The sequence below is a fragment of the Phialemonium atrogriseum genome, assembly GCF_030411735.1.
Source record: "Phialemonium atrogriseum strain 8032-3 unplaced genomic scaffold QBC33scaffold_3, whole genome shotgun sequence".
Lineage (NCBI taxonomy): Eukaryota > Fungi > Ascomycota > Sordariomycetes > Cephalothecales > Cephalothecaceae > Phialemonium > Phialemonium atrogriseum.
This window is the reverse complement of record NW_026848140.1, coordinates 1495441-1522337: the sequence shown is the minus strand read 5'-3', so window position 1 is coordinate 1522337 and position 26897 is coordinate 1495441. Positions and strand designations below refer to the sequence as shown.

General features: G+C 56.8%; 12 protein-coding genes across 12 annotated transcripts; 7 read left to right on the top strand and 5 right to left on the bottom strand.

Moving 5' to 3' along the window:
• Nucleotides 1–727: 727 nt before the first annotated feature.
• QBC33DRAFT_527361 (glycosyl hydrolase family 3 C-terminal domain-containing protein) lies at nucleotides 728–3135 on the top strand. Its single transcript, XM_060426973.1, has 2 exons — nucleotides 728–1433; nucleotides 1540–3135. Exons 1-2 carry the CDS (start codon nucleotides 753–755, stop codon nucleotides 3049–3051), a joined length of 2193 nt encoding a protein of 730 aa, XP_060287470.1. The 5' UTR covers nucleotides 728–752; the 3' UTR covers nucleotides 3052–3135.
• A 349-nt stretch (nucleotides 3136–3484) lies between these two features.
• On the top strand, nucleotides 3485–3763 carry QBC33DRAFT_555743 (putative kinetochore protein; the record flags this gene model as incomplete). Its single annotated transcript, XM_060429672.1, has 1 exon — nucleotides 3485–3763. One exon carries the CDS (start codon nucleotides 3485–3487, stop codon nucleotides 3761–3763), a length of 279 nt encoding a protein of 92 aa, XP_060287469.1.
• Nucleotides 3764–3798: 35 nt separating this feature from the next.
• QBC33DRAFT_527359 (pyridoxal phosphate-dependent transferase) lies at nucleotides 3799–6114 on the bottom strand. The gene is made up of 3 exons (XM_060426972.1): nucleotides 4814–6114; nucleotides 4587–4708; nucleotides 3799–4525 (listed from the first exon to the last, which is right to left on the bottom strand). Exons 1-3 carry the CDS (start codon nucleotides 5658–5660, stop codon nucleotides 4004–4006), a joined length of 1491 nt encoding a protein of 496 aa, XP_060287468.1. The 5' UTR covers nucleotides 5661–6114; the 3' UTR covers nucleotides 3799–4003.
• Nucleotides 6115–6969: 855 nt separating this feature from the next.
• Nucleotides 6970–8549, top strand: QBC33DRAFT_597972 (Demethylmenaquinone methyltransferase; the record flags this gene model as incomplete). The annotated part of the gene is made up of 5 exons (XM_060431951.1): nucleotides 6970–7056; nucleotides 7217–7319; nucleotides 7385–7652; nucleotides 7721–8183; nucleotides 8261–8549. Coding segments are annotated over 5 exons (1032 nt in total), but the record flags the coding sequence as incomplete, so codon positions are not given.
• A 1416-nt stretch (nucleotides 8550–9965) lies between these two features.
• On the top strand, nucleotides 9966–12761 carry QBC33DRAFT_485698 (putative GTPase activating protein for Arf-domain-containing protein; the record flags this gene model as incomplete). Its single annotated transcript, XM_060425408.1, has 4 exons — nucleotides 9966–10077; nucleotides 10144–10160; nucleotides 10312–10422; nucleotides 10484–12761. 4 exons carry the CDS (start codon nucleotides 9966–9968, stop codon nucleotides 12287–12289), a joined length of 2046 nt encoding a protein of 681 aa, XP_060287466.1. The 3' UTR covers nucleotides 12290–12761.
• Nucleotides 12377–13923, bottom strand: QBC33DRAFT_597966 (kinetochore complex Fta4 of Sim4 subunit, or CENP-50-domain-containing protein). Its single transcript, XM_060431950.1, has 2 exons — nucleotides 13223–13923; nucleotides 12377–13122 (listed from the first exon to the last, which is right to left on the bottom strand). Exons 1-2 carry the CDS (start codon nucleotides 13548–13550, stop codon nucleotides 12632–12634), a joined length of 819 nt encoding a protein of 272 aa, XP_060287465.1. The 5' UTR covers nucleotides 13551–13923; the 3' UTR covers nucleotides 12377–12631.
• A 10-nt stretch (nucleotides 13924–13933) lies between these two features.
• QBC33DRAFT_608954 (uncharacterized protein) lies at nucleotides 13934–16811 on the top strand. The gene is made up of 2 exons (XM_060432372.1): nucleotides 13934–16426; nucleotides 16503–16811. Exons 1-2 carry the CDS (start codon nucleotides 14202–14204, stop codon nucleotides 16669–16671), a joined length of 2394 nt encoding a protein of 797 aa, XP_060287464.1. The 5' UTR covers nucleotides 13934–14201; the 3' UTR covers nucleotides 16672–16811.
• QBC33DRAFT_527341 (putative 37s ribosomal protein s18 protein) lies at nucleotides 16630–17769 on the bottom strand. Its single transcript, XM_060426971.1, has 3 exons — nucleotides 17577–17769; nucleotides 17117–17481; nucleotides 16630–17026 (listed from the first exon to the last, which is right to left on the bottom strand). The coding sequence occupies exons 1-3, from the start codon at nucleotides 17674–17676 to the stop codon at nucleotides 16808–16810; spliced, it is 684 nt and encodes a 227-aa protein (XP_060287463.1). The 5' UTR covers nucleotides 17677–17769; the 3' UTR covers nucleotides 16630–16807.
• A 215-nt stretch (nucleotides 17770–17984) lies between these two features.
• Nucleotides 17985–19839, bottom strand: QBC33DRAFT_238300 (S-adenosyl-L-methionine-dependent methyltransferase). The gene is made up of 4 exons (XM_060422892.1): nucleotides 19412–19839; nucleotides 18688–19256; nucleotides 18505–18622; nucleotides 17985–18450 (listed from the first exon to the last, which is right to left on the bottom strand). The coding sequence occupies exons 1-4, from the start codon at nucleotides 19567–19569 to the stop codon at nucleotides 18294–18296; spliced, it is 1002 nt and encodes a 333-aa protein (XP_060287462.1). The 5' UTR covers nucleotides 19570–19839; the 3' UTR covers nucleotides 17985–18293.
• Nucleotides 19840–20872: 1033 nt separating this feature from the next.
• On the top strand, nucleotides 20873–22053 carry QBC33DRAFT_238395 (uncharacterized protein). The gene is made up of 3 exons (XM_060422895.1): nucleotides 20873–21061; nucleotides 21277–21398; nucleotides 21459–22053. The coding sequence occupies exons 2-3, from the start codon at nucleotides 21320–21322 to the stop codon at nucleotides 21833–21835; spliced, it is 456 nt and encodes a 151-aa protein (XP_060287461.1). The 5' UTR covers nucleotides 20873–21061; nucleotides 21277–21319; the 3' UTR covers nucleotides 21836–22053.
• Nucleotides 22054–22073: 20 nt separating this feature from the next.
• QBC33DRAFT_238312 (transthyretin domain protein) lies at nucleotides 22074–23189 on the bottom strand. The gene has a single exon (XM_060422893.1). The coding sequence runs from the start codon at nucleotides 23000–23002 to the stop codon at nucleotides 22541–22543; it is 462 nt and encodes a 153-aa protein (XP_060287460.1). The 5' UTR covers nucleotides 23003–23189; the 3' UTR covers nucleotides 22074–22540.
• Nucleotides 23190–23731: 542 nt separating this feature from the next.
• QBC33DRAFT_238314 (anion-transporting ATPase-like domain-containing protein) lies at nucleotides 23732–25210 on the top strand. Its single transcript, XM_060422894.1, has 2 exons — nucleotides 23732–24299; nucleotides 24388–25210. Exons 1-2 carry the CDS (start codon nucleotides 23898–23900, stop codon nucleotides 25018–25020), a joined length of 1035 nt encoding a protein of 344 aa, XP_060287459.1. The 5' UTR covers nucleotides 23732–23897; the 3' UTR covers nucleotides 25021–25210.
• The last annotated feature ends 1687 nt before the right edge of the window (nucleotides 25211–26897 follow it).

Below are 26897 nucleotides of genomic sequence, written 5' to 3'. Positions count from 1 at the left end.
AAAACTGTGCACTGTATATACTGTACCTAGCTAGATAGGATAGATGGCATGGAATGCAGCTTAGAACCAAGGTTGGAGTTTGGAGTTATTGCAGGACCACTATAAATAGTGTAGTGCCCTGCCCTTGATCGTGTACATGGCTCCTCCCTCGTCCCTTCTTTCTCTCACTCCTGTTCACTGGTCTCTCTTCTCGTCCCCCCCTTAATACTTGTTCTCCTTATCGAACCCCCCGTTTCCAACCCGTACCAAGCGATCCCCTTCCGTCCCCCACCTCCGGTCCCACCAACAGACGGAGTTAACCATGGCCGACATCAATGTAGAGGAGGTGCTCAAGAAGCTCACTGTATCGGAAAAGGTTGATCTCCTGGCTGGTAAGTCGGCACGCCCACCGGCCGACCGAGTGATCCGTCTGTCCCCGGGGATGTGACGGAGCGGTCGGTCGGTTCGGCGCTTGAACCCGTCCGACAAAAAGGGAGGCCACAAAAAGATTGATGTCCCATAAATCACCAGGAATCGACTTCTGGCACACCAAGGCGCTCCCCGAGCATGGCATCCCGTCGCTGCGGCTGACCGACGGGCCCAACGGCGTCCGCGGGACGCGCTTCTTCAACGGCATCAAGGCGGCGTGCTTCCCGTGCGGGACGGCCCTCGGCGCGACCTTCAACACGCCGCTCCTCCGGCGGGCCGGCGTGACCATGGGCGAGGAGGCCAAGGCCAAGGGCGCGCACGTCATCCTGGGGCCGACCATCAACATGCAGCGCTCGCCGCTCGGCGGCCGCGGCTTCGAGTCCATCGGCGAGGACCCCGTGCTGGCCGGGCTGGGCGCCGGCGCGCTCGTGGCCGGCATCCAGGAGACGGGCGTGCAGGCGACGCTCAAGCACTTTGTGTGCAACGACCAGGAGCACAAGCGCAATGCCGTGCAGGCCATCGTCACGCAGCGGGCGCTGCGCGAGATCTACGCGCTGCCCTTCCAGCTCGCGATCCGCGAGTCCCGGCCGGGCGCCGTCATGACCGCCTACAACGGCGTCAACGGCGTCTACTGCAGCGAGAACCCGGACCTGCTCGATAGGCTGCTGCGCCGCGAGTGGGGCTGGGACGGCGCCGTCATGAGCGACTGGTACGGCACCTACACCACGAGCGACGCCGCCAACGCGGGGCTCGACCTCGAGATGCCCGGCCCCTCGCGCTTCAGGGGCGAGTCCCTCAAGTTCAACGTCCAGACCGACAAGGTCTGGGGCCACGTGCTCGACGAGCGCGCGAGGGCGATGCTCAATCTCGTCAAGAGGTGCGCCGCCTCGGGCGTGCCCGAGAACGCGGAGGAGGGGACGCTCGACACCCCCGAGACGGCCGCCCTGTTGAGGGAGATTGGCGGGGAGAGTCTGGTCCTGCTGAAGAACGACAACGATATCCTGCCCCTGAAGAAGGATAAGAAGGTAAGGAGTATGCCTTGCTTTTTGCCCTGTACAAAGGGGGAGAGAAAAAACAGAGAGGAGAGGGACAGGGGGAGAGGGGGAGTTTCCAAGCTGACCACATCACTAGACTGTCGTCATCGGTCCCAACGCCAAGGTCGCCACGTACCACGGAGGAGGGTCAGCCTCGCTGGCCGCATACTACGCGGTCACGCCGTACGACGGGATCAGCGCCAAGCTGCCCTCACCGGCCGGGTACAGCGTCGGCTGCTACTCGCACAAGATGCTACCTCTGCTCGGCTACGCGCTGGAGTCCAAGAACGGCCAGCAGGGCATGACCATGAGCGTCTACAACGAGCCCCCGAGCGAGAGCAAGCGGGAGGAGACGGACTCGATCGAGCTGCTCAAGACGGAGCTGCTCCTCGTCGACTACTACAACCCGAAGCTCAAGTCTGCGCTGTGGTACGCCGACTTTGAGGGCTCCTTCGTCGCCGACGAGGACTGCACCTGGGAGCTCGGGGTCGTCGTGTGCGGGACGGCCAAGCTGTTCGTCAACGGCGAGCTCGTCGTCGACAACGCGACGGTGCAGCGGCAGGGCGATGCCTTCTTCGGCTCGTCGACGGTCGAGGAGAAGGGCTTCCTCAAGGTCAAGAAGGGCGAGACGTACAAGGTCAAGGTCGAGTTCGCGTCGGCCGTCACGTCCAAGCTGGCGGGCAACAACGTCCTCTTCGGGGGCGGCACCCTGCGCGTGGGCGGCTGCAAGGTGATCGACGCGGCGCAGGAGATCGCGCGGGCGGCCGAGCTGGCCAAGGACGCCGACCAGGTCATCGTCTGCGCGGGGCTCAACGCCGACTGGGAGACGGAGGGCTCGGACCGCGACGGCATGGACCTCCCGGCCACCATGGACGACATGATCGCCGCGGTCGCGGCCGCCAACCCCAACACGGTCGTGGTCATGCAGTCGGGCACGCCGGTGCACATGCCGTGGGCCGACAGCGTGCCGGCCATCGTGCAGGCGTGGTACGGCGGCAACGAGACGGGCAACGTCATCGCCGACGTGCTCTTCGGCGACGTCAACCCCTCCGGGAAGCTCAGCCTGAGCTTCCCCGTCCGGCTACGCGACAACCCGAGCTACCTCAACTTCAAGGCCGAGGGCGGCCGCACGCTGTACGGCGAGGACGTCTACATCGGATACCGGTACTACGAGTATGCCGACCGCGAGGTCCTGTTCCCCTTCGGCCACGGCCTGAGCTACACCCAGTTCGAGTTCTCCGGCCTGTTCGTCACAGAGAAGGAGGGCAAGCTGTCCGTCGCGGTGACGGTGAAGAACGTCGGGAAGGTCAAGGGCGCCGAGGTCATCCAGGTCTACGTTGCTCCCAAGCAGGCTGCCAGGGTCAACAGGCCGCTGAAGGAGTTGAAGGGATTCGGCAAGGTGCATCTCGAGCCGGGTGAGAGCGTGCAGCACGAGATTGAAATCGAGACCAAGTACGCGGTGAGTTACTGGGCCGAGGAGCGCGCCCAGTGGTGCGGGGAGCAGGGCGACTACGAGGTTATCGTCAGCAATAGCAGTGAGGTGAAGGAGGGCAAGGCCGTCAAGGCCACCTTCAGCGTCGCCGAGGATTTCTGGTGGACCGGATTGTAAATAGAGGCCAATATGGTATTCTAGCTGGATTCTAGATAAAAGTTTGGTTTTATCCTATTCCTAAATCAGAGAGACGTTCATTAGACAGAACAGAGGAATCTCCAAGAGCTCCGTGCATAAATAACGATGGCTGGATACTCAGACTCTCAAGGTTGCTCGGGGACCTTGAGAGAGAATTGCTCGAGTGTAATGTTCTATGGTGGTAAAACGTTGAATAGGCACAGTGGGAGGAGGTGTTGGTTGCCGGTAGTGGCCGTGAGGATACTGATTTGAGCCTAGCGCTTGGACAATTCAGGGGTCTGCTTGGTGGGGCGGTCAAGCTACTTCACAAGGATAGCGTGAACTTTTTTTTTTCTTCCCCCACCAATCTCTCCCGCACCCAATTTTCACAGCTTCCCTCCACCAATTCGCACCACAGCAGATCACGAACAAGATGGCACAAGGCTCAGTAAAGAAGAACGCCACGCCCGGCCCCGGCAAAGCGAACAAGACGGCGAAGAAGAACGCGATCATCAAGCCGAAGAAGCGAGGCAAGTCGACCGGGGAGAAGCTCCAGAAGAAACTCTCGTCCGGCATGGTCGCGAAGACGGAGAAGCTCCTGGCCGAGAGGGCCGGCCACCTCGAACTGCTCGGCAAGTCCAAGAAGGCCGAGAAAAAGAACAAGGGCGCGGAAGAGACGAAGCAGAAGGGCGGCAGCAGGAAGTTCGGCTGATCAAAAGTCGCCATTTCCAATCCCCGTCCTGGTCACTTTGGGGTACGGCCATTGTCGGGCTACGCCAATTGACATAACGGCGGAACCTCGCCGGTCTCAGGGCTACAACGTGTTTTGCAGAGGGGACCGCAAATGTATGGGACGGCAATGGACGGTGGTTGTGTGGAGCATTTTGGATATTTTCCTTGTTAGTCCCCCCGCGGAGAGTGAGGAGTTCGCGACTCGCAGCGAAAGAGTTATCTACTGCGGGCTCTTGGCAACCGAGGTCAAGACTTCATTGACGACGGCGAAATCCCTCTCCACGTCGACTCTCCAGCTCCCAACAGCTAAGCGGCAGGCGCTGCGGCCCTTCCACCTCGTGCCGCTGACATAGATCCGCCTGGTTTGGTTGATCCTCCGTACCAGATCATCGTTGACGCGAGGGTCCCTCGCCCCGAACAGGACGACGATGTTGGTGTGCGCAAGAGGGGCGTCCCCGTCCGGCAGCCATTCATAATCCTCCGAGTCCCGGACGAACTCTGCGATGCGGCGAGCCAGCCTCACCTGCCGGGCGAGCATCTGGGCGATTCCGTCTCGGCCCTCACTCACCAAGACGGCATAGACGGGCAAGGCGCGGAAGCGCCGGGAGTTCTCGAGGCCGATGTTCAGAGGGCTCGGGATCTTGGAACCGCCTTGGGATGCCAGATATGCGGCGTTTGGGTTCGCGAAGACGCTTGAGAGTATGGATTGGTTACGGCAGAAGAAGATACCCGCATCGTAAGGCTTGGTTGGTAAAGTTAGACGGACAATGGGATAGCGGTATCGATGATCCATTGTGACGTACTACGTTCAAGAGCTTGTGGCCATCAGCCGCTATGCTGTCTGCCAGTTCAAGACCTGCTGTTTGAGCGCGAAGGCCCAGGAACTCGTCCAACGGGGGGAGAGCGCGGGCGAACAGGCCAAAGGCTGAAGTAAAACAATAAAAACACATTAAAAAGATCCAAATCACAAATGGTCATGATGCAAACAAAGCAGGTGTAGTGGTGGAAGTCACGGACGTCGGGGACATACCTCCGTCGACATGGATCCATGCACCATAGCGGTCAGCAAGGCTCCGGAGTTTCGGCATGTCCAGAGCATTCGTCGCGAACCTGCCCGTGTTAACCTCTCCAGCGCTCACGGCAATGATGCTCGCCACGCCGTCGCGGGCCAGCTCGCGCTCAACGGCGTCGAGGTCCAGGCGCCACGGTTCGTCCTCGCTGACGGGCAGCTCCTTGACCGCATCGTGGCCGAGCCCCACCACGCTGGCGGCCTTGGACAGTGAACTGTGGCCCATGGTAGTCAGCACCTGGATCTGCCTGACCCCGGCAGCGAGGCAGGCGCCGAGCAAGCCCGTCTTGGCTACCGTGGCGCCCGACGAGTGCGGGGGCAGGCGGCTGGCAACGACCATTTCGCGGCCACAGGCCAGACCCAGGATGTTGCTGGCGGTGGCGCCGGTGGTGATTGTCCGGCCGGGCCAGTCCGCCGGCGGGCCCAGCTCCAGCAACGACACCAGCATAGCGAGGGCGCTGTCTTCCACGGTGGTGCTGATGGACTGGTCCGGCAGGTGCACTTGCACGTTCTGGTCCAGGGCCGAAACGATGTTGTCGGCAGCCTCGGCGACGGGTAGTACGCCCCCCGTGACGAAGCCATAGTATCGTGGGCCGACGCTCTGTCCGTTCAGGGCCGGGACGATGTCGTCGAGCAGGTGGTCCAGCGTCGCTCGAGTCCCGCGACCGACAAGGTAGGCCGAGCCACCTTCCTGCGGTAGGGAGGCTTCCCCAGCATCGAGGGAGGCTTGGGGCGGCAGAGTGGCGTCGTCCCGATCGGACAATGTCGCCCGAAGCCGCGCATATGCGTCGTCCAATGAGTCAACCATCTTCTAGCACAGGTGTAAGGAAGAAATGTACACAGTACACCTATATCCCAGACCGTATATTTGCGGAATCCATTCTTGTGAGTTGGCGTCGTCTCCGCCAAGGGCTTGGCGGTCCGTGCGTGCTCGGTACTACCATACTACGTGTACCACAGTATAGTCCTCCCGTCGAACTCGGGCACTGAGGACGGCGATTATCGCGAACCATGGAAGCTAGTGCAGATGATTTCCGGCTTGCTGGCAACTCCAAGCCCGCATGCAGGCAGGGGTAAGTAGGTGGAGGTGGTGTAGATCTTACCACGCCAGGACAATTTAGTCGAGGTTGTCTTTTGCCTTTCTGGCCAAGCTTACAGGAGACGACATGGAAGAAAAATACCGCCCGAGCCGAACGTTCCCTGCGTCTCCGCGGCGGGAAATATGGATCCTACAGGGACCAGCATCACCGGCGTCCCTGTCCCTAATCAAATTAGTATGTACGTACGTAAGAAATCGCACTTTCGGGAAGTGGGAGTGGGCAGATCCCGTCTATCTATGTCTGGTTCAGTTTTTGCGACCTGCGTTGTACTGGACACTACCCAGGTTAGGTACCTACTTATACGTGTAGGTAGGTAGGTGTGTATTGTACGTGGGTGAGGCTTTCCATGCTCTCGGGACTTGACTTTGGGGTCAATGAGCTAATCCTGCCGTGCCATGGTAGATCTCCAATGGCGCCTCGGGCGTTCCGAGGTCGGGAGTTGGCGGATCTGGATGCCGATGGGCCCTTCCCAGACTGCTGGGTCACAATTGAGGCCCGTGTCACTGACACGTCCCCTCCTTGCCTTTTGTGTCTTGCAGACCCAAGCTGCCGGGTCCTGCTTCCTGCTTCCTTTGTTTCAGCTCCCTACCGAGCTAGTGTAATAAGGTAAGCTCGAGGGTGGGCCTGCTTCCCGGGCTGGGGAGCTGGAGTACCGCTGCCGCTGTTGCTGCCGCTTACGGATACTTGGGTCATGGACCTATAAATCATTCATCGGCCCTTCTCTAAATGCAGTGCATAACTAGTTTGCTGCTCGCTCGCTCTGCGCTTCTTGAGTCCGTCTCTGCATTTCCATGGAAGCTCTGCGATGCGATGCGACAGATAGACAGAAGAAGAGAGACGGCGAGGTCCTGGTCCACACTACACAACTACCTACACTACGCACTACACACTACACACAACTACCTACCTGCCTTGGTTTTAGCATCATAAGGCTCTTGTGACACAAGGCTAGGTTCCTCGTCCCACCCCAAGAAGGCACTGCGCAGCGGTGGCGTTTTCCACACTCGTCCCATGGCATCCTGTCAGAGCACGTCCGGGGGTCTGGACAACTTCCAATTTACATTTGAATCATACCTTGACGACAACTCGCTTATTGAGCCCGATGTAAGTCCCCTGCGTCCAGCCTCAGTCGTGATACGACTATTTGGCGCCCGGCTGACATTTTATACCCAGTCGGACTCCGCGGAAGCAGCAATGTATGTATCCTCCTGCATCGTAGCTCAGCTCCATCCTCCTGGGTTGGTTGGGCCGGGGCTAATAACAGACTTTTGATGCGTGCCGCACCAGTGACTCGCAGTCCCTGTCAGAGAGCATCGCCAGATTCGAAGAAGTCAATGGGAGAACCTATCATTCCTACCGTGCTGGTTGTGCGTCCGGCCCCCGCGTTACGTACTTGTTAGTTGGTGGGCAACGACTGACGGGGCTGTCGTAGCCTACCATTATCCCAACGACGCTACAGAGAAAGAGCGTCTGGATGACCAGTACGAGATCGTCAAGATCATTCTCGACGGTCGGAACTACCTCGCGCCGCTCTCACGTGAAAACCCTCCCCGCCATGTCCTCGATATTGGCACCGGAACGGGTACTTGGGCGATCGAGATGGGCGACGAGTTCCCCGAGTCCCAGATAATCGGCACCGACCTGTCGCCAATACAGCCGTCACACGTGCCGCCCAACGTGAGATTCTTCGTCGAGGACTCGTACGTTTTCCTGGCCCCTGAGAATCGGCCAGGCTAGGGAATGCTGACAAGCTGATAACCACACGAAGGAGCGAGGACTGGGACTACCCCCACAAGTTTGACTACATACACACACGCGTCACCATCGGCTGCTGGGCGGATATGAAATCACAGATCATCAAGAGGGCCTTTGACCACCTGCAACCGGGTGGCTGGTTCGAAGCCCAGGAGATTTTTGCCCTGCCGCAATGCGATGATGGGACCATGCCTGCGGACAGCTGTTTCCTAAGATGGATCCTGGACATGAACCGCGCTTCCGAGGCTGCCGACCGCCGATTTCTCTTCGGCGACCAACTCGAGAGCTGGCTGCGGGAGGTCGGGTTTGTCGACGTTCAAGAAGCCGTCTTCAAGCTCCCCATCAATGGCTGGCCGAAGGAAAGAGCGCTGAAGTACATTGGCATGATGTGGCAGCGCAACCTGCTTAGCGGCCTGAGCGGTTTTAGTCTGGGCTTGTTGCATCGAGTTCTTGGCCGGTCCGTGGAAGAGGTCGAGGTAAGTGGGATCGCAAAACCATGGCGTTGACGATGACCTGGAGTAGGACCCCGTACTGATCAGAACTCTCAACATAGGTGTCCCTTGTGGATGTTCGGCGAGACCTCTTCAACCAACAAGTGCATGCCTATCAGAAACTCCATGTTGTGTGGGGTCGAAAACCTCTACCGAGTCCGAACCCTCGGTGACTTCCAGGCCAGGGAGAAACAACCTCAATACAGGGTTGCAACTGGCCGCGCCTGCTGGAGCAAAATTAGCGATTGACGGGCCCCAGCTGCCTAGCTAGAGGGATCACAGGTGTGAATGAATCCAAACAACGCTCGTTTTTGCCACCCCGCTATTTCTCTCTTCTCGGATGTTCGTCGGTATGGGTCTATGGGTGTATGGTGTGCTCAGCAGTGGCGTCTCCGACAAAGGCTGTTTCGAGTTATCACAGGATGCCCGTTGATGCCTTGCGGAGCTCTGGGCTGGGTTGAGTTCAGAGTTGTGATTCAGGGGCCGCGCCGGCCGGTAAGCGGGGGAATACAAGCGAGCCCCTAATGTCTAGTGCGTCGTTCGCTCCCGAGGAACCCAGTCGCTATCTCCGCGAGGATGCAACACTAAGAGAACGTCTGGAAACTTCGGCCACCGCTCCGGCGACTCGCTAAAGTTTGAGGCAGTGGTTCGACCGAAAATATTTGGATCAATGTGAAAGAGACGCGACTGTTTGGCAGGCAAAAAGGACCTTGAGAGCATCTAAGCAAGACGTCGATATGTGCGACCGCAAGATGGGGATCCTATATGTGAAGAAGACAGTTCGGGAATGTTCTGAGCTGCCAGCTCATCAACTGAATAACAATAATGTGGGCATTAGTGTACGAGGATCATGAGCTTCGTCTGGTGGATGGATGACAAGGTTGGATGGGCGTACGCACAGATGGGAAAATGGCGCTAGATACGGATGTACTTACCCCACAATTTATCTGAGTGGATTGCGCCCAGCCGGGCTCGAGTCCCAAGTTCATACCAGGGGATTCGTTGATATTCGCAGTCACGACCATCCACCGACAGGCATTTACTTCCTCGGGTCTTCGATTGGTATGGGATTGGCTATCTATGAGAAATATTACAGCTGGCATATTTTGTTTGCAATAAAATACTTAGTAAATGCATGATGATCTACGTTGTAGGTACCTAGTGTTGCTTCGTGAGGGTTTGCTTGGGTACCTAGACCCTCTGCAATCTGCGAATAGTAATCCTTGCTATCGCATGGGAGCCAAGTGGGGGGGCAGGGGATCCTCGAGGGCCTCGATGGCATGGCATCCCCCTTTTCTTCTCCTCCCCTCGCGATCACTTTCCTGTCGACTCAATGGCTTTCATACGGAAAAGTTCAGCACGTTGGCCCCTCCGTCTCGACCGGGTTCGACTCTCCTTTTAACCAAGCGACTCCGTATGCTGGTTGGTCTTGTTCCATCTTGTATTTGTACAAACAATACATGCCGATCGTTGACCACATTCGCCCGGCTCACAGCGCTTTTTCTTTCTTTTTTTTCTTTTTTTCTTTAAAGTCCTGTGTTATCCGTAATTCCGACTATCGCTTCTTCCTGGTCATTAACACGGTCCTGTTAACGCTGTTTTAATTGGACTTTATTGGGAGCTCCCCTGTTCCCGCCCTGCCTTCCGCACCCGCGCTGACTCGCTCTCTGGGTCTGGGTCTGACGATCCGGGTAACTTAAACAGTCCCGCTGGTCGACCCAAAACAATCAACTCCCGCCAACGGCCCAACCTACCTGCTGGCAAAACATGTCTGCCCTCAGCAAACGGCAGCAGGCGCGCAACGAGAAGGTCCTGCAGGATCTTGTTCGGAATGTCCCAGGAAACAACGCCTGCGCAGACTGCTATGCGCGGAATCCGGGTGAGTGGCTCAAACATTGCCGCGTCTATGCTCGAGATCGTGGCTAACCTGCCTGCCTCACTGTAGCTTGGGCATCATGGAGTGTATGTTGCCAAACTCCCTCCCCCCTGGGTCCAAGAGTCCCGAACCCGCCACGCAGTCCCCTCGGGTCTATACATACACACACATCAACATTGCCATTGTCCCGGCCTCCCCCGCCGACCTGACGATCGCTAACAGCCTTGGCGTATCTAGTTGGGCATTTTCCTTTGCATGCGATGCGCCGCCATCCACCGCAAGCTTGGCACTCACATATCCAAGGTCAAGTCATTGAGCATGGATAGCTGGTCAAATGAGCAAGTCGAGGTGAGCTTGTGTTCCCGGCGGCCTGACTTGGTGTGCCCCAATCACTCACTCTCTGCCGCAGAATATGAAAAAGGTCGGCAATGTTGCGTCCAACAAGTCCTACAACCCGCAGAGCAAGAAGCCGCCCGTCCCGATCGATGCCGATGAGGCCGATTCGGCAATGGAGAGGTTCATCAGGAAGAAATACATCAACAATGGCTTGGTTCCGGCAAGGAGGTACAATACTGGCAGCACCGAGTCTGATGAGACTCCCCCGCCGCTGCCCCCGAAACCAGCCAGCCGGTTTGGCTTCCGAAGCCCCTCGTCCATCTTCCCGTTAGGGTCCAAGGCGAAGAAGGAAGCCGCCGCTAGAGAGCCGCAAAGTCCGCGCGACGTGTCCCAATTCTCTCCTCGTCGAAGCAAGCCGTCTCAGATATTCGGCGCTACTGTCCACTATGACGAAGGGAATGATACGGAAAACAAGCTGGCCAAGCTTCGCAGCATGGGATTCTCCGACGATCAAAGGAACTCTTTGGTTCTGAAAGGAGTCGATGGGGATCTTGAGCAGACAATAGATGCCCTTGTACGACTAGGCGAAGGTCCCCCGCGCCCTGTGCGCTCTTCGACTGCCCCTCTGGAAATTTCCGTGTCTGCAAACCGGACATTAACTCCAGCCAAGAGCGCGTCGTTCGGGCCAGACAGAGCTTCGTCAAATAACCCGTTTGATATGCTCGATACGCCACCTGCCCAGCCGCAGTCATCGCAGTCAACGGGCACGCTGCCAAACAAGAACCCATACCTCAACACAAACCCCTTCGGGATGCCCGCACAACAGGCGAGTGCCACCCTGGACTGGGCTTTCCAGAACATGTCCCTGGCACCGTCGCAACCCCTTTTCCCCAACCATACAGGCGGCATTCCTACTCCTCCTCAGCAGCCACAAGAAATTCAAGCAATGTACCAACAGCCGACGACTTATCCCATCCAGTCCCATGTGCAGCAGCCGAACTACCCGTCGGTTTTGTTTAATAATAACCAAGCTAGCACTCCACCGCTCCAGTCGGGCTACAATCCATTCTTCGCAAACCAGCAAGCACAACAATCCCTGACAGTGAACACGGCCGCCCTGCCGGGAGGTTTCGGGAACAATCCGTTCACTCGTTCGCCGACCAGGATTCAGTCGCCCCTGCTTACCCAGATACCCGAGCAGTCGCAGCAAAACTTTTACAGCTCGGCGGCCCAACTGCAGCAGCCCCAACAGCAGATGAACAATCCTTTCTTCGGGCAAACAATATACACGCCACAACAAGCCGCTCAGCTGTTGCCACGGCCGGACAAGGCCTCGATCATGGCCTTGTACAACTACCCACAGTTGTCTTCCAACTCGTTCCAGGTGCAGCCACAGGAGCAGAATTCAGCTCAGGCAACAGGGCTGGATCAGATGCTAGGGTACCAGAATGTTGCACATATACAGCAGCAACAGCAGCAGCAGCAACAGCAGCAGCAGCAACAGCAGCAGCAGCAACAGCAGCAGCAGCAGCAGCAGCAACAGCAGCAGCAGCAGCAGCAGTACCAGCAACAACAGCACCAGCAGCAGCAACAGTACCTGCAGCAGCAGCAGCACCTGCAGCAGCAGCAGCATCCGCAGCCCCAGCCCCAGCCCCAGCAACCCGCCTTATTGAGCCCACCACACGGGAATAAAAATCCCTTCTTCAGCAGTGGCAGTGTTACAGCAGATTCGGCCGCAGTGAATCCATCGTTGGTCGATCTGACGTCGGGCAAGCATAACGTCAGCCGAGACAGCATCCTGGCCCATGGCTTGGAATGGTCAAACGGCCGGCATAGCCCCGATGCATTTGCAAGTCTCAGTGCGAGAGACATGCGCTGAAGGGCTACCGTCTTGCGACGGGGGAGGACACTGACCATTGAAGACAGACGTCTTGTATATACGCAGAAATCATAGCGTTGTATAATATAATGCAGCCGACCCGTCTGGGTACGATGGACTTTTACACCCTTAGAGGCAACCCTAGGTGTGATAATAATAATCGTGTCGATTCTTCAATTGGGTATCATTCGGACGAAGAAACAGGGTGACGAGGTCCCTCTGAAGTCACAACCCATACCATTAACCAAACCCCCTAGTAACGCCAAGCCCACAAGTAGATAGATGGTCGAATGCCAAATCCAGCAGTAGCAGCAGCAGCACAGTTCCGGGGGGGATAGACATCTAGAAGCGATTGAGAAGATCATTAACCTTCCTCCTCTCGTCGACCTCGACATCATCCACGAGCACGGCATCGACCTCCGCCCTGAAGAGACTGCTGCTACCACCACCACCACCACCCCCACCCCCGCCAACCCCGCTGGCGGCGTCGGCCGGCTGCTCGCGCAGGTGGCCCAGCCGGGCGCCGACGCGCGCGAGCAGCATGCGCATGCGCTCCAGCTCGCGCTCGACCTCGCCGTCGCGCGTCACGAGGTTCTCCTGCACGCCCGCACCCGTGCCCGCTCCGTCGTCATCGCCGGAGGCCTGGAACGGCCGCAGCAGGTCGGCCATCTGGCGCAGGCGCAGCGAGGTCTCCTGGGCGCGGGCCCGCGCCGCGTCGAGGGCCTGCAGGCGCGCCACCAGTTCCGAGTAGCGCCGGGCTTCCATTGGGTGCGCGTGGACGTCGCGTTCTGATTCCCAGGTTGTTGGGAGGGAGTTGATGGTTTCGGAGTTTGCTTTTAAGGGTGGAACGGGGTCGGTTAGTGAGGAGGTCTCTCAGAAAAGGCAGTAGACAGTGAGTGGGTGGGGGAATCTTTTGATCCCAAAAATACGTACTCGGATCCAGCCCGGCGTCCAATCCCTCCGCGGCGCCCGCGGCACCCTCGGCCGCGGCCCTGTCGCCGGCGTTCCAGTAAAGCTGGTCGATCTGCTCGGCGACGTGGCGGGTGGCCTGCGGGGCGTAGACGCGGCGCGCGTGCTGCTGGAGGGCGTGGTTGAGGCGGAAGAGCGCGTCGTCGAGGGCCTTCTCGGGGATGCCGTCCGCGGCGGCCGCGTTGGCGCTGTGCCAGTGGCGGGAGGGGCTCAGGGGCTGCGAGAGGTGGCGCGTCTGGTTGGCGAGGAAGCTGCCCTTGAGCGAGAGGATGGTCGGCGGCTGCGGGGCCATGGCTTGGGGGCTCAGAAGGGGAATTCAACTGGGGCTTGATCAAAGACAGGCGGTCAAGGGAGAATCATGGAGGCACATGGGCGTTTTAGATTGGGCTGGTTGGGTTTTGTGACGGACGAGGGCATATTACGCGGTGGACTTGTCTTTAGTGGGGTTGAAGTGATCGCGGGGTTCGAAAGCATCCCCTCGCCAAAATCATCTTTGCTAAGCCGTTGGAGCCAGACAGTGGGAGTGAACAAATCAAGTCACAGAGGGCTTGTTTCCGATAGCATAAGTAGCTTGCTCGAGTAACAACTATATCAATGTATGTACACACATAATCCCCTGAAGCAGCCTCTTGTCGAGTCTTCCTCACCTCCATGAGCTCGAGTTGAATTGGCACGAGTAATTCGCCTAGCCACGTGATGCTCGTCGGAAAATCCTCGGCTGCCGACAACGCCATATTGTCATCAGCTCGATTTTTGTAGCTTTCAAATGGGAGCTACGACAGTCTTAACGGTCCCCATTGCAAGGCCAAACTTCTCAGTGCGCTTGCAATTGAAGATCTACAACATGCACAGGTATGCGATGCCCTGGTCCTACATCTCATGCTTCTCTTCAATTGACTGATCCATCGCCCAGGAGTGCCATTTATTAGCTCTCTTCCACACCATGCGGTCACATTTGTCGCGAAATGTGTACCGACGCCTGCTTTCCCATTATGGCTCGCCTCTCCCGTGCCTCTCCTTGTCCGCCCATCCCCTGGCCCAGCATTCAGCCCGACAGCCCCGTCCTCTCATAAGGCGCCCCTCGAGGAGGACCTTCTTCAACATCTTCCAGAAGCCGCCACGGGAATTGAAGGAGGCCGAAATCGAACCAGGCTATGTCACCCTCCTCCAGTTTAGAAGCTTGGAGGTAGACGGAATCCGCCTTCCCCCTCGAGATGAACTGCTGCAGGGCTTCCGTACCTTCTTCAACCACAAACTCAGACATCAAAAACCACTGAATTCGACCCAGGCCTTTCTTGCCGTTCGGTTACTTCGCCACCTGGTTGAAGAACTCACCCTTCAAGACCTTCGATCAGCACGAGATGCCGTCTTGATGCCGCCGAAGGAAGCCTCGCCCGACCACCTTGAACTATCTATAAACCTCTATGAAGAAATCAGGAAACGAGCCGTGCGGGAGGACGAGGTCGACGAGTCTCAGGCAGAGCTGAGTAGTGGCGGACTTGCTGGTGAAGCAAGTGCCGAAGACTTCAAGCAATACATTACCGCTGTCACACAGTATGGTGGCTCGGTTGAGGCTGCTGCCCGGCTGACAGACTACTGGCAGAAGCTTGTGGATGGGGATTCGATGTATAAGGGAGCAAAGGCCCTTTGGGTACTAGTCCTCCGCGGGCTTGCCAGGGAAGGGAGAGAGGAAGACCTCGTTCGGGAGGCTGAGAAAGCAGAAAACCTCGGCGTCGAATACATGCCGCCGTTTCATGAGGTTATGACGACATTCTTCGCCAGCAGGGACAGAGTCGAAGACACGAAGCGCTGGTTCGATAAGCCAATCTACGGGAAATGGTTACCTACACCCGAGACGTACAAAGAAGTGCTAAAGCTCTCGCTACGCAGCGGGCAGCAGCAGTGGGTCCAGACCGTTTTTCAGAGTCTTTGCGACTCGAACCCTCACAAGGCTCTCTGGGATGTCATCTTCCAATGGGCCGTTCTTGCGCTGAATAAAGGGGTCGACGATGTCAAGCAGATGATGGAGACGATGGTCCAGCACACCCAAGACGACAAACGAATCAGGCCCGACACTGCCACCATCAATGGGCTCGTGGCAGCTGCCATCGAGAAAAAGGATCCTTACCTTGCCGAGAGATTTATCGTCCTGGGGAATGAGATGGGCATCGCGCCAGACGCGACTACATATATCCTGCAAATGGATTATCGAATAGACGCGAAGGACCTTGGCGGAGCCAGAGCAGCATATTCGAAGCTGGAAAATTCACTTGTGTCAGCCGACGAGGACCTCCCTGTCGTCAATAAATTCATCCGCGCATTATGTGCGGTCGAGCCGGCCGACACCGAGCGAATACTGGATCTCACAGGCGCGGTTGAGCGGCGACACGTTGCGCTAGAACCGGATACGGTGGTCGCCTTGTGCATGGTATTCCTGAAGACGGACCAGCAGTACGAGGTCATCGACACATTGTCTCTCCATACTGTCCAGTACAGTTTAGAGGAGCGAGAAAAGATCGAGAAGGCGTTCGTAGCATACTGCTTGGACAGAAAGAACAGCACAGCGCGAGTGTGGGACGCGTATTCCCTCCTCCGCCAGTTCTTTCCAGAGACCGACCCCAGCGACCGTGTCTTGCTCATGAATGCTTTCTTCGATCGCAAGCGACCGGACATGGCCTGCCACGTTTTCGGCCATATGCGGGCACACGCCAACCCTTCACAACGACCGACGAGCAATGCATATGTCCAATGCCTGGAGGGCTTGGGCAGGTGCCCGGACATGGAAAGCCTCAGGATGGTCCATAACATGCTCAAGATGGACACGACGGCGCAGATGGAGACGAGGATATACAACGCCCTCATGATTGCGTACGCCGGGTGCGACGACGCCTCGACGGCGCTCGATTTCTGGAGCGACATAACGAACTCGGCCGAGGGCCCGACATACAACAGTTTAGCGATAGTCTTCCGCGCCTGCGAGGTGCTCCCATTCGGAGACCGCAAGGCAAGAGAGGTGTGGGACAAGATGCAGAGGATGGAGCTCGAGGTGCCACCGTTCGTCTTCTCGGCATACTGCGGGGCAATAGCCGGACAGGGGCACGTGGAGCAGGTGAAGAGGCTGATCTTGGGCATGGATTCCGGTGTTGGATACTCGCCGAATCTCATGACGTGAGCTTCCCCCCTTCCCCCCTCGCTCTCCCCAGGATACCAGACCGGGAGCGCGTACTAACTCGACCTGTAACAGCCTAGGAATAGCCTATAACGCATTGCCCGGCCAAAACCAGAAGGACGAGTTCGAGGATTGGGCAAAGGAGGAATATCCCGAGATCTGGGCCCGGCTAGTCACGAAGGGCCGAAAGAAGACGGTCGAGGGCCTATACAAGTTTAACCTTGTGCGAGACATCAAGGCTTAGCCTGATCTGATCTGTATAAAGAATCTATATAGGCTTGTGTGCCTGGACTTATACTGTACAATACTCGGAGAGGGCAGCATATTGTACAAATAGCATGTCTAAAATGACATTACATGACCGACCGAGTCAGCTCTTTTCAAAATCTCGACTTGGACGACCGCGTCTGTTCTGGCATGTTGTAGGAGTTCTTGAGTAGGATCATGGGATGCCTATGCACGCTGGGGTGCAGGCCCAGCCCGATCGCTCTCCTGATGGTGCGGGCCATTTTCCGCTGGTTCACCGGCCGCAATCCTGTTTCGTTGCTGTGCTTGATCCGGCCAAAGGGCGTCATATACTCTGAGACGATGGAGAAGTTCTAGTTATCCCGTCATCCTTGGTCAGCACGATAGTTTGACAAAGGGTGACGCATGCACATGGGACACTACTCGGGGGAAAGGATGCCTACCCGATACATGTCCAGCGGGTTGACGCCCAGCATGTCCAGCACGTCCTTCTTGGGGCTCCCCTGGCGGCGCCACTTCTTCATCTCGAAGGGGCTGAGGTCGTGGGGCGCGTAGACGTCGCCGGCCCGCCACTGGCGCGGCATCTGGCGCAGGAACTGGTCGCTGATGGTCTTGTGGCGCAGCGTCTCGGCGATCTCGGTCCGCCGCCGCGCAGCCGTCCGCCGGTACTTGTCGCCGTCCTTGTAAATGTCGCGAAGCGCGTCCGTCGGGCTGCTGCCGCTGCCGCTGCCGGTGCCGGTGCGGCGTGGCGCGGGGCCAGAGTCGTCGAGGTTGAGGACGCGGCTACTTGGGTCGCGGAGGTTGCGCACTGGGGCAGGCGACTGGTCAGTCGGGGAGTTTCGGCGGTGTAGGGGATGGGGGCCCTTTGTCCCTGGGCTGAAGAGGTGGGATGGATTTGCTTACATGCTGCTACTGGCGACGTTGTCGAGAGCTCAGCTCGTTGAGCTGAGAGATGGAATTGGCATTGCCGAAGCGCCGACGGCAATTGTATTCGGGGGACCATCTTGTTTTTCTGGTGTAGAGCTCTCCTGAGGCTGCGCACCTTTCAAGAGCGTTCGTGAGAGATGTGGTTGTGTCGTGTGTCGATGGGGCTCTGTAGATAACCTAGCCTGTTGTCAGTCCTGTAGGTCGAGCTTTGAGCGGAAAAAGATTCTGCCGATGCCTCCCGCCTTCCGTCTTGGGTCGCCGCCCCGGCCGGCAGCCGGCCCGGCACGGACCGTTATCTTGAATGCAGCTCAAAACTCCGCAAGACCAGAGCCTCGATACTTAAGACGACCTCGCATTCAAACTTTCTCTCTCTTGAATTGCAATAAGCCTGATATCTTTCAACTGGGCCAAAAGAATGGGATGCAAATGGAAGTACCATAAATCTAGGCTACATCTCGTATTGGTACTCGGCGAAGCCCTCTACTATGAAAGGCATTGCGAGATTATCTGGGAGATCAAGATTCTGATCATTAAAGACATTATCAACCCGTTCATCGTCCTTTCCCAGAAATGTATAACAGAACGAAGCTGGACATCTAGGGTCTTCTGGGTTCGTCGCATCCTCAACCAGGACCATCTAGCAGTTACGGCATGACACCCTGTTCGCGGACTCGGACTCGACTTTGCGGGGGCCTATTTCTGGAATGCCATGACAGCATACCTGAAACTGCCGTTCGAATAGCCTCTCCTCATGGCCCGGAATGCCTGTAGGAAAGCAATGCCGTCCCGGCCTTGGCTGAGTGCGAACGCCCATAGAGACGGATTCTGGACAAGGGACCAGGAAATATCCCTTGTTCCTCTTGGTTAGCGCGACGTCCAGCATGGATGGGCGAGGGCTGCATACCAAGTCTTGCTCACATCTTTACTGATATCTTTGGGCAGCCCAAACTCTTCCAAGCCGGCGGCGGTGGCAAGTTGGGTGTATCCTGCCTGGGTGCAGAGAGGAGGTAGGAGCATTCCATCTGTGCCCATGTGAGCAAAGAGTGGGCTCCAGATGCGGCACGCTGTGGTGCAGAAAGACTCTCACCTTCGATCGGCTTGATATCGCTGTCAAACTCCTTCTGCCCGAGAGTGTCTGCCTTGAACCAATCGGCAACAGCCAGTTTCCCTCCAGTTTTCAGAACCTTGTAGGCATTCTGGAAGAACAATGCCTTGTCTGGGAAGTGGCTTAGAGCCTCGCTAATCCACACAGCATCAAAGGTACCCGAATCGCCCTCGAAGACGTCTCCCATCTTCTCGGCATCTAATTCGATGAACCTGATCTTTCCCTTGCCGAGCTTGAGAAATCCGTCTGCATCTTCAGTAGCAACGGTCCCGCCTTCGGGTGTCTCTTTGCTTGCCTCTGCCTTGGTGAGGCGTTTTGCTATCTCAACCTGCTTGGTCGAGATGGTTAAGCCAGTTACAGAGCATCCCAACTGGGAGGCGAGATACCGCGAAGTGCCACCTATGCCGCAGCCGACATCGAGGACCTTGCTCCCTGATGATATCTGAGACAAGTCCAGCAGAAGGCGGATCAAGCTGATCTGAGCTACTTCCTTGGAGTCTCTGGCCTTGGACTCATCCGTGGGCCAATATCCATGGTGAATGTGTTCACCCCTTAGACCCGCGTTTGTCAGAGTAGGCACTTTCTGTCCAAAAAAGGGGAACCCCAACTGTCTCCAAGGCGGACTTTCCCCTGCGAAGCACCCCTCTGGATAACCAGACTCGTCGCGTCTGCGACCAAATCCGACTTCGGGACTCCTTAGACATACCATAAGCTTAGGTAATAATCGCTGGCAAGGTCGTAGTGCAGCTTTATGCGGTCCTTGAGGGCCTGCATGGTGGTGTGGCCAAGGCCCATAGGAGTGTCATATTGCTTGCTGAGTTCTGTGGTCTCGCCCGTTGGAGAGGGAGTCAAGCTGGTTGTCATCTTGATGTGTCGCTTTTCGCTTGGCACTGTACCTCAGGTGTTCGTCGGGAGGTTTATCTCAAGGTATCCGTAAATGAGACGAATACACAGGAGGAATGAAGGTTTTTTTTGGAAATCGCTAGCTACTGCAGATCGGAAGCCTCCCCAAGGAATGCCGCCCTCCTTTGTCATCCATTCTGTACAATGACACCTTGAACCCCGGCTTCCTGTCAAGAGGCGGGGGTCGAGGTAGTTCATAGCTCACCGCCCGACGAGCTTTAACGTGGAACCTACCTACATAGTAATAACCTCATCACCCCCCAATCCAAATGCAAGCCAGACATGCATTTCATTCCGCCCATCACCCGCCGCCATCCACTCCGTACATATGTCGACAATCACATCAGGCAGGCGGCTGCGGGTGCCACCAACAAACTGGCCCGGCCGGTTTGAGGCCCGTGTCAGACTAACTGGTTGTTGTTGAGAAGGCCAAGATAAAAGCTGGCCAATTGGGATGCCCGCTCCCCGCCCGACATTTCCCTGCCTACATACTGCGTGTCTTCAATCTCCGTCACAGGGTTCAGACTCGTGGGACGAAGCTGCCAACGAGCCCAGTGACCCGGCATTTGAAAAAAAGAGGAAATGATGTTCGCCTCCGGGGTACTGGCATTTGGGAGGTTTCGCCGAGTTCAACGAGCGAGGAACGGGCAGGCAAAAATCGTTGTCAACGCCATGGCCGCCCCATCTTACCTGCATTCCTATTCCTTGCACATCATCCGTTGCACTGCATACATAATACACAGTGACGACCTTGGCCCGGAAGCTAACTCCGCGTCATGCAATGACCGCAGCATAAGTGGCTTCGGACTTCCCAATCGTAAGCGCTTCGGTGGGTAATTAGGTACGCAGTACAAACAGGCTGGAGTCGCCCCCTGCCGACGATCCATGAATGGCGCCCTGTCGCCTATTTACAGTGCCCCATGCCCCGATTGCCCCAACAGCTGCACCCGATGTAACTTTGTCAGATCTCAAAATCCCCGTTGCCGCCATAGAAAACCATCGCCAACGATCTGGACAGTTCGATACTCAGTCCACAAGCAGACCCGAAACGAGACACAAGCCAGCCGCCGAGGACGACCCGTCGTTACCAAACCTGGCGGGCGCTTATTGCACCCAATTCCAGGCAATTCCAGGCCCTGTCACACGCTCTGAAGCTTCCAGTGGCGCCAGACTCCCAGGTAAGCCCCAAGAGCCACTCACAACCACTCGTCACCAAGAGGCGAAGCACATCAGAGACGGCCCCGTCGACAACGACCTCCAAGTTGGGGGACGAGACGAACGCGTCGCAGAGAGGCCGGCCGGGACTCAGACGACGGCATTGTGGCCACATGCGGGTCTCTTTTCTCTACGAGCGGCGTTGATGCTCCCTGCCATCTCAGATGTTTAAAAAACCCAAACCCCTCCTCCTGCTGAACTTGTGAGGATTCAGATAGTTCTGTTTCCCATGCCTGGTGTATCTCATTTCATTTTCTTTCTCACCACAGCTCTCCTTGTGTAATACCTCTTAATTTGTCTCGAAACTACCCGCCCTCGTTTCTCTCGTTTTTCTAGTTTGCAGTTGCTGTTACCCGCTTTCACCCTGCGGGCAGCATTCCTCTTCATTCAAAACCCCTTATTAGGAAGGCACCGAAATTTCGAAGACGCGAGCTAAGACACCATGCCTCGCAGACCGCGTAGATCCCTCCATTCAAGCTGGTCCAGCTGTGAGACCATGGGTTCGTTCCCGGAAAGCCCGACCAGCATCCGGTCCCTCAACAGAGACACGGGCTTTCCGGAGCCGTTCTGTGGCAGTAAGTCCACGTCCACAAGATGTCCTAGGTGCCGTCCGGCCACTAACCTGGTGCCCCTAGGTCGTAACACCACTCTTCCACACCCGGACGCGGACCTCTCCCCGGATGCCTGCATCTCCGACGACAACATCGCCGCGCACCGCGTCTTGTCACGGCATCGACCGTCTTTCCTCATCAAGCACAAGCACACCATCAGCCACGGTATGATCACCCCGGCGATGGAACGTCGGCACGGCGACCCGACTCTTCTCGAGGAGGAGGAACTTGCCACCGTGGACAGCCAGCGCAGCCGACGATCCACGCGGGACGGCAACGAGAGCATCATGTCGACCGAGGGTTCCAGCCGCGGCGGCTCGGGGGGGTCGCACTCACACAGCATGGACGGCCGCAGCCCGAAGTCAAGGGGGAGCATTTTCCGCAGGCTGATCCACCACTAGACGGCACCGGGCATCGGCACTCGTTTTGGATTTGGTGTTGGCATACTAGCAACTGGAGTTTGGAGGCTTGCGCACTCGGGACAAAAAAAAATGGCGACGCTGGTATCCTTCGGCCATTGGACATCACTCATTCTTCAGGCCTGGAGCGATTTTCCCCTTTGTTTGAGCATGGAGTTTTCGGTTCATTTTCCTGGACGACGATGACGAATATTATGACCTTCTTATCTCGGGGGGCGTGTCGGGGAACAACACCACCGCCACCGAGAGTCTCGACTTGCCCTACTGGATGGGGACGTCCTGATTACCTACCCTAACCGCAACTCTGTTGCCCGCCTTCCTAGAACTATGGGGCGTCCCTCTCTTAAAAAACTTCATCTTTAGACTACGATCGTTACAACCCCGAAATAATAGACCCAATCACAGCTATCTCAACCGTCCCCAGCTGCCCATTTGCCCTTGTATGACTTGTCAACTTGTTTCGCCTGGGCAGAAACCGGCAATATGGGAAGCCCATGCAGGTGTTGCAGGTGGAGATCCCTGCCCATTGTTGATCCGGCTGCCCCTCTATCCCCCTGCTCCCATGACGTACCTACCTACCTCCCTGTAGGTAGGTAGGTAGATTCCTATTCTCCTCTGGTGTCCCGCAATCAAACCCCATCAACTCCACCCAACACCCAACACCCATCCCCAACATCGGATCACGATTCAGCTGCCCCGATAGGTCGAGTAGCCGTAAGGGGAGAGCAGCAGCGGCACGTGGTACCGCTGGCCGTCGTCGACGCGGAAGACGACGGCGACCTCGGGGAAGAAGGTGGCGTCGTCGCCGCCGAAGTAGGCGGCGGTGTCGAAGCGCAGGGTCCAGCGGGACGGGCCGGCGAGGTCGCCGAGCACGTCGTCGAGCGTGTAGACGGGCACTTCGCCCGAGCTCGTGGGCGACGAGTAGGGTAGCCAGACCTTGATGCGCCCGTCGTCGTCGGTCTGGCTCTCGAAGACGCGCGGGGCGCTGCCGTGCCCGGCGCCGAGGTTGGCGTGGAGGCCGCCGCCCGGCGTGGGAGGGGCCGTCGGGCTCAGCTCGAGCTTGACCCGGATGCCGCGGGCGGGCTTGCCCGTCGAGGTGTCGAGGACGTGGCAGGTGATGCGGTCTTTGGCTTCGTCGGTCGTTGCCATTGTGGGTGGCGGTTGTTGTGGAGGGGCTATTGTAGATCTCGGTGTTTCTGCTGGTTCATATTCTGCTTCTCTCGTGGGGTGAGATGTGCGGGGTTGTCGTCTTGGTTCGTTGAGACGGAAGATGTAGTTCAACTATAACACATTAACTTCTCGTGGTGCCAGAGGAGAAGTGGCGCTTTATTTCGGATCTGAAGTCGAACAGGGCAATTTCGGAGTTTGTGAACACGTTTATGGCATGCAGTTTGTCCAACACTTGCCCGTCGGGCTGCAAGCACAGCCTCTAATCATCGAAAGGGTGTCACCAGAGAAGGCGTCGCTCCGCCACATTTCAGGCTCCAAGTAGCCAATCCTTGGCAAGTCTGGCATAAGAGCGATGGAACCAAGAAACTGTTTGCAAGGCTACTTGCACGTAGGTATGTATTATTTAGGTTTACCTTCATTATTACGGGCTCAAGAGAGAAGGGACGTTTGGGTTTGTGTCGCACGTGGCGGTAGGTTCCTTGCAAGTTGCCAAGCTTTCTCCCCAAGTCCCCTGCCACCAGTGACGTTGCGGCTGGCCTAGAACACAGACCATCTGCGACTTCGTGCTTCCAACAGCTTCTACCATAGCAAAGTGAGAATAAAAAAACGACACGTAAAGCCGCCACGATCGAGGAGCAAATCGCTGCCGAGTCTGCGCATTTCCGACATTGGATTGGACTCTCCAGACGGGCCCAACTAAACCTCTCTTTTCGCTTTCTACTCGAGAATAACGTCGCATAATACCTTTTCCAAGCGATTCTTCCCACAACTGAGACAGTCCTCCTTGTGGCCGACTTTCGCCCGCTCAGTATATAGCCCATAGCGCACAGCTCCCAGTCTGAGTCAACCGCGCCTCTCTGAGCGAACAGAAATCATGTCCTCGGCCCTCGTCAACGTCGACGACCCGGACGCGCTGGAGCCGACTCTGCAGTCGATCCTAGACCAGCGGTCGCTCCGGTGGATATTCGTCGGCGGCAAGGGTGGCGTGGGGAAGACGACGACGTCGTGCAGCCTAGCCATCCAGCTGGCCCGGGTGCGCCGTTCGGTGCTGCTCATCTCCACCGACCCGGCACACAACCTAAGCGATGCCTTCAACCAGAAGTTCGGCAAGGAGGCCCGCCTGATCGACGGCTTCACCAACCTGAGCGCCATGGAGATTGACCCCAACGGCAGCATCCAAGATCTTCTGGCCGGACAGGGCGAGGAAGGGGGTGCCGCGGGGGGTATGGGAGATGTGGGCGGAATGGGAGGCATGATGCAGGATCTCGCCTTTGCTGTAGGTCTTTCCCCACCCTTATCCCTCTCCTTCGTTGCAAGAGGAAGATTGGGAGTCCCTGTGTTAACCGCCGTCTATTACGATACAGATCCCTGGTATTGACGAAGCCATGTCCTTTGCCGAAGTCCTCAAGCAAGTCAAGTCGCTCTCCTACGAGACCATCATTTTCGACACGGCACCGACAGGCCACACATTACGCTTCCTACAGTTCCCGTCGGTGCTTGAAAAGGCGCTGGCCAAGGTCTCCCAGCTGTCGTCACAGTATGGACCACTCCTCAACGGCCTGCTGGGTTCCAACGGCACGCTCCCCAACGGGCAGAACCTCAACGAGATGATGGAGAAGCTGGAGACACTACGGCAGACCATATCAGAGGTAAACACGCAGTTCAAGGACGAGGCCCTCACGACGTTTGTGTGCGTATGCATCCCCGAGTTCCTGTCGTTGTACGAGACGGAACGCATGATCCAGGAGCTGGCCACCTACGGCATCGACACCCACAGCATCGTCGTCAACCAGCTGCTGTTCCCCGGGCCGGGCTCCGACTGCTCGCAGTGCAACGCCCGGCGGCGGATGCAGAAGAAGTATCTCGACCAGATCGAGGAGCTCTACGACGAGTTCAACGTCGTCAAGATGCCCCTGCTCGTCGAGGAGGTCCGCGGGAAGGAGAAGCTGGAGAAATTCAGCGAGATGCTGGTCAAGCCGTACGTACCTCCGTCATAGGCCATGCACGACAGCAGTGAAGCTGCAGGACCGTTTGTTCGTCCTGGATATTTGACATGACTGGGATGAGGGTTACCCGTGGGCAAGGCGAGCGAAAGCAAGAGCGCCCGGGGGCAGGCATGTCCAGGGCATTGCGATGCCAGAGCCACTTGCTGCCGCTCATAGGTTTAGGCGATTACCCAAGTTGCCGTGCATATAGATCGATGTTGGAGTCAATCCGCGGTGGGAACGACCTACCTCTGCGATATCTCGCTGTGTCTTCGCCCACGCTTCCGCGGGACACAAGTAAATAGGCCGACGAGTCGCCATCGAGGCAGTTTCGGGCAATAAATAGACACAATATAGGATAGCGTGGTTTTACGACCATCTTACGGACCCTCTAGCGTGGTGGTTTATTCGTGATTAGAAGTCTAATAGGGGTCCGGATGGCAACGAGAAACTTTGGTGTCTTGATGACGCGACGTATTTGGTATGCAGTCAACATCCATCTAGCCAGTGGTCTTGCCTCTCTATTGCTATTACTACCCCGGAGATGCTGGCCCTTACGCCGAACAGCAATTGCCGCTGAGTTGAACTTTTCAGGGGCAAGCAAAACTTCTTGAAAGCACCCAGACATGCCCCCATGGTTATTTCTCCCAGCACAACTTGCAGGGGCAACAACGTTTTTGGTCCGTCTAGTTCCAGTAGTGGATTGATTATCCATTGCCTGAGATTGCCCCTTCGTGTTTGTTTCACGGTACTGTTTGTCTAAGCGCAACCAATGTAGTATTTCTGAGCCTAAGAAGTAGAGATATATCACCCCTAAGTCCAACCCTAGAAAGCCGTGGAAACATTTGCATGCACTAGGCCGTCAACAAATACAGTTCCTTTCAAGATTACGACTTTCGGTTTTGTCTATGGGGGCAAACCTCCAAGTTCAAAGGCTACCTAGCTACCCCTGAAACGACCTTGTGTCTTTGGTATCACAACCTAGAGTCCTCGAAATGGCACATGTGGGAGTACTTGACCTTCAGTTTGCAAGATGTCTTGCAGAATTAACTTGCCTATCTGTCTTGACAGTTTCTGACCAAAGATACTTCCATTGGTATCTCTCGGTACAGTACCCCTTCTCTTGCATTTTGCCCGCCAGGACTTCCCAGTGACCAGGGGCATTTACATAAACCCCAGAGCATCAGGGACAATGCGCCGTGAAAGCACCTGAAGTCGGCACCCTGACAATACCGGAAGCGTTCAGACCATTGGTCAGAGCAGGAGGTAGTCATGGGGATGTACCTTTGTACCTTTGCCCTCCCCTGAGATCGCAAGTCTGCTTAGGCCACCACCTCAACACTGCTCTCGCCGTCGCTACCTGGTACCTCAGGTAGGTACCTGCCTTCTTCGTTACCCTAGCGATATCATTATCAAAATACATATCCCCAAACTTTCCTTACTTTACCTCCTTTACCCAACAACTTCTAGGTACCTACCTACCTTACCCATCACCAACGGAGAGTCCTACCTCTTCCTCCAACCTACCTCCCTCTGTGCCCCCAAATACATCACCGATTTCAGTATTCCCTTGACCTTCCCAAAATCTGAGATACGAGAGAGAAAAAGGAAGACGCGGTGGGTTGTTCCTCTTCCTCAGATCACCTAGGTACGTCATATCGATCCCGAGGGCGTCCAGACGCAGCAACAGCACCCTTGATCACACCTTCCCTCTCCACACGCGTCCTGGACTAGGCCCCAACATTTACACTCTGGGTACCGTTAGGCAGGTATCTAAAGTACCCTACCTCAGTTCCCGTCCTTCCTCCTCCCAAATTTCATCTCCAAGTCACGGGCTTTGCGCAAGACGAGTTCCCAGACATATCTTCCTCCATCACCATCCTCTCCCA

Excerpts from the sequence above, each read along its gene's own strand:
- QBC33DRAFT_597966 (XM_060431950.1), bottom strand. The coding sequence starts at position 13,550 with ATGGCCCCGCAGCCGCCGACCATCCTCTCGCTCAAGGGCAGCTTCCTC. Across the intron at positions 13,123-13,222 it reads GGACGCCGGGCTGGATCCGA|CAAACTCCGAAACCATCAAC; the intron begins GTACGTATTTTT and ends CACCCTTAAAAG.
- QBC33DRAFT_527341 (XM_060426971.1), bottom strand. The coding sequence starts at position 17,676 with ATGGTCCCCCGAATACAATTGCCGTCGGCGCTTCGGCAATGCCAATTC. Across the intron at positions 17,482-17,576 it reads AACGTCGCCAGTAGCAGCAT|TGCGCAACCTCCGCGACCCA; the intron begins GTAAGCAAATCC and ends CGCCTGCCCCAG. Across the intron at positions 17,027-17,116 it reads ACCCGCTGGACATGTATCGG|AACTTCTCCATCGTCTCAGA; the intron begins GTAGGCATCCTT and ends CGGGATAACTAG.
- QBC33DRAFT_238314 (XM_060422894.1), top strand. The coding sequence starts at position 23,898 with ATGTCCTCGGCCCTCGTCAACGTCGACGACCCGGACGCGCTGGAGCCG. Across the intron at positions 24,300-24,387 it reads TGCAGGATCTCGCCTTTGCT|ATCCCTGGTATTGACGAAGC; the intron begins GTAGGTCTTTCC and ends ATTACGATACAG.
- QBC33DRAFT_238395 (XM_060422895.1), top strand. The coding sequence starts at position 21,320 with ATGGGTTCGTTCCCGGAAAGCCCGACCAGCATCCGGTCCCTCAACAGA. Across the intron at positions 21,399-21,458 it reads TCCGGAGCCGTTCTGTGGCA|GTCGTAACACCACTCTTCCA; the intron begins GTAAGTCCACGT and ends TGGTGCCCCTAG.
- QBC33DRAFT_527361 (XM_060426973.1), top strand. The coding sequence starts at position 753 with ATGCAGCGCTCGCCGCTCGGCGGCCGCGGCTTCGAGTCCATCGGCGAG. Across the intron at positions 1,434-1,539 it reads CCCTGAAGAAGGATAAGAAG|ACTGTCGTCATCGGTCCCAA; the intron begins GTAAGGAGTATG and ends CCACATCACTAG.
- QBC33DRAFT_527359 (XM_060426972.1), bottom strand. The coding sequence starts at position 5,660 with ATGGTTGACTCATTGGACGACGCATATGCGCGGCTTCGGGCGACATTG. Across the intron at positions 4,709-4,813 it reads ATGGATCCATGTCGACGGAG|CCTTTGGCCTGTTCGCCCGC; the intron begins GTATGTCCCCGA and ends GTTTTACTTCAG. Across the intron at positions 4,526-4,586 it reads GCCACAAGCTCTTGAACGTA|CCTTACGATGCGGGTATCTT; the intron begins GTACGTCACAAT and ends TTACCAACCAAG.
- QBC33DRAFT_608954 (XM_060432372.1), top strand. The coding sequence starts at position 14,202 with ATGCGGTCACATTTGTCGCGAAATGTGTACCGACGCCTGCTTTCCCAT. Across the intron at positions 16,427-16,502 it reads TACTCGCCGAATCTCATGAC|CCTAGGAATAGCCTATAACG; the intron begins GTGAGCTTCCCC and ends GACCTGTAACAG.
- QBC33DRAFT_238300 (XM_060422892.1), bottom strand. The coding sequence starts at position 19,569 with ATGACAACCAGCTTGACTCCCTCTCCAACGGGCGAGACCACAGAACTC. Across the intron at positions 19,257-19,411 it reads GATTATTACCTAAGCTTATG|GGGTGAACACATTCACCATG; the intron begins GTATGTCTAAGG and ends CGCGGGTCTAAG. Across the intron at positions 18,451-18,504 it reads AAAGATGTGAGCAAGACTTG|GGATATTTCCTGGTCCCTTG; the intron begins GTATGCAGCCCT and ends AAGAGGAACAAG.
- QBC33DRAFT_238312 (XM_060422893.1), bottom strand. The coding sequence starts at position 23,002 with ATGGCAACGACCGACGAAGCCAAAGACCGCATCACCTGCCACGTCCTC.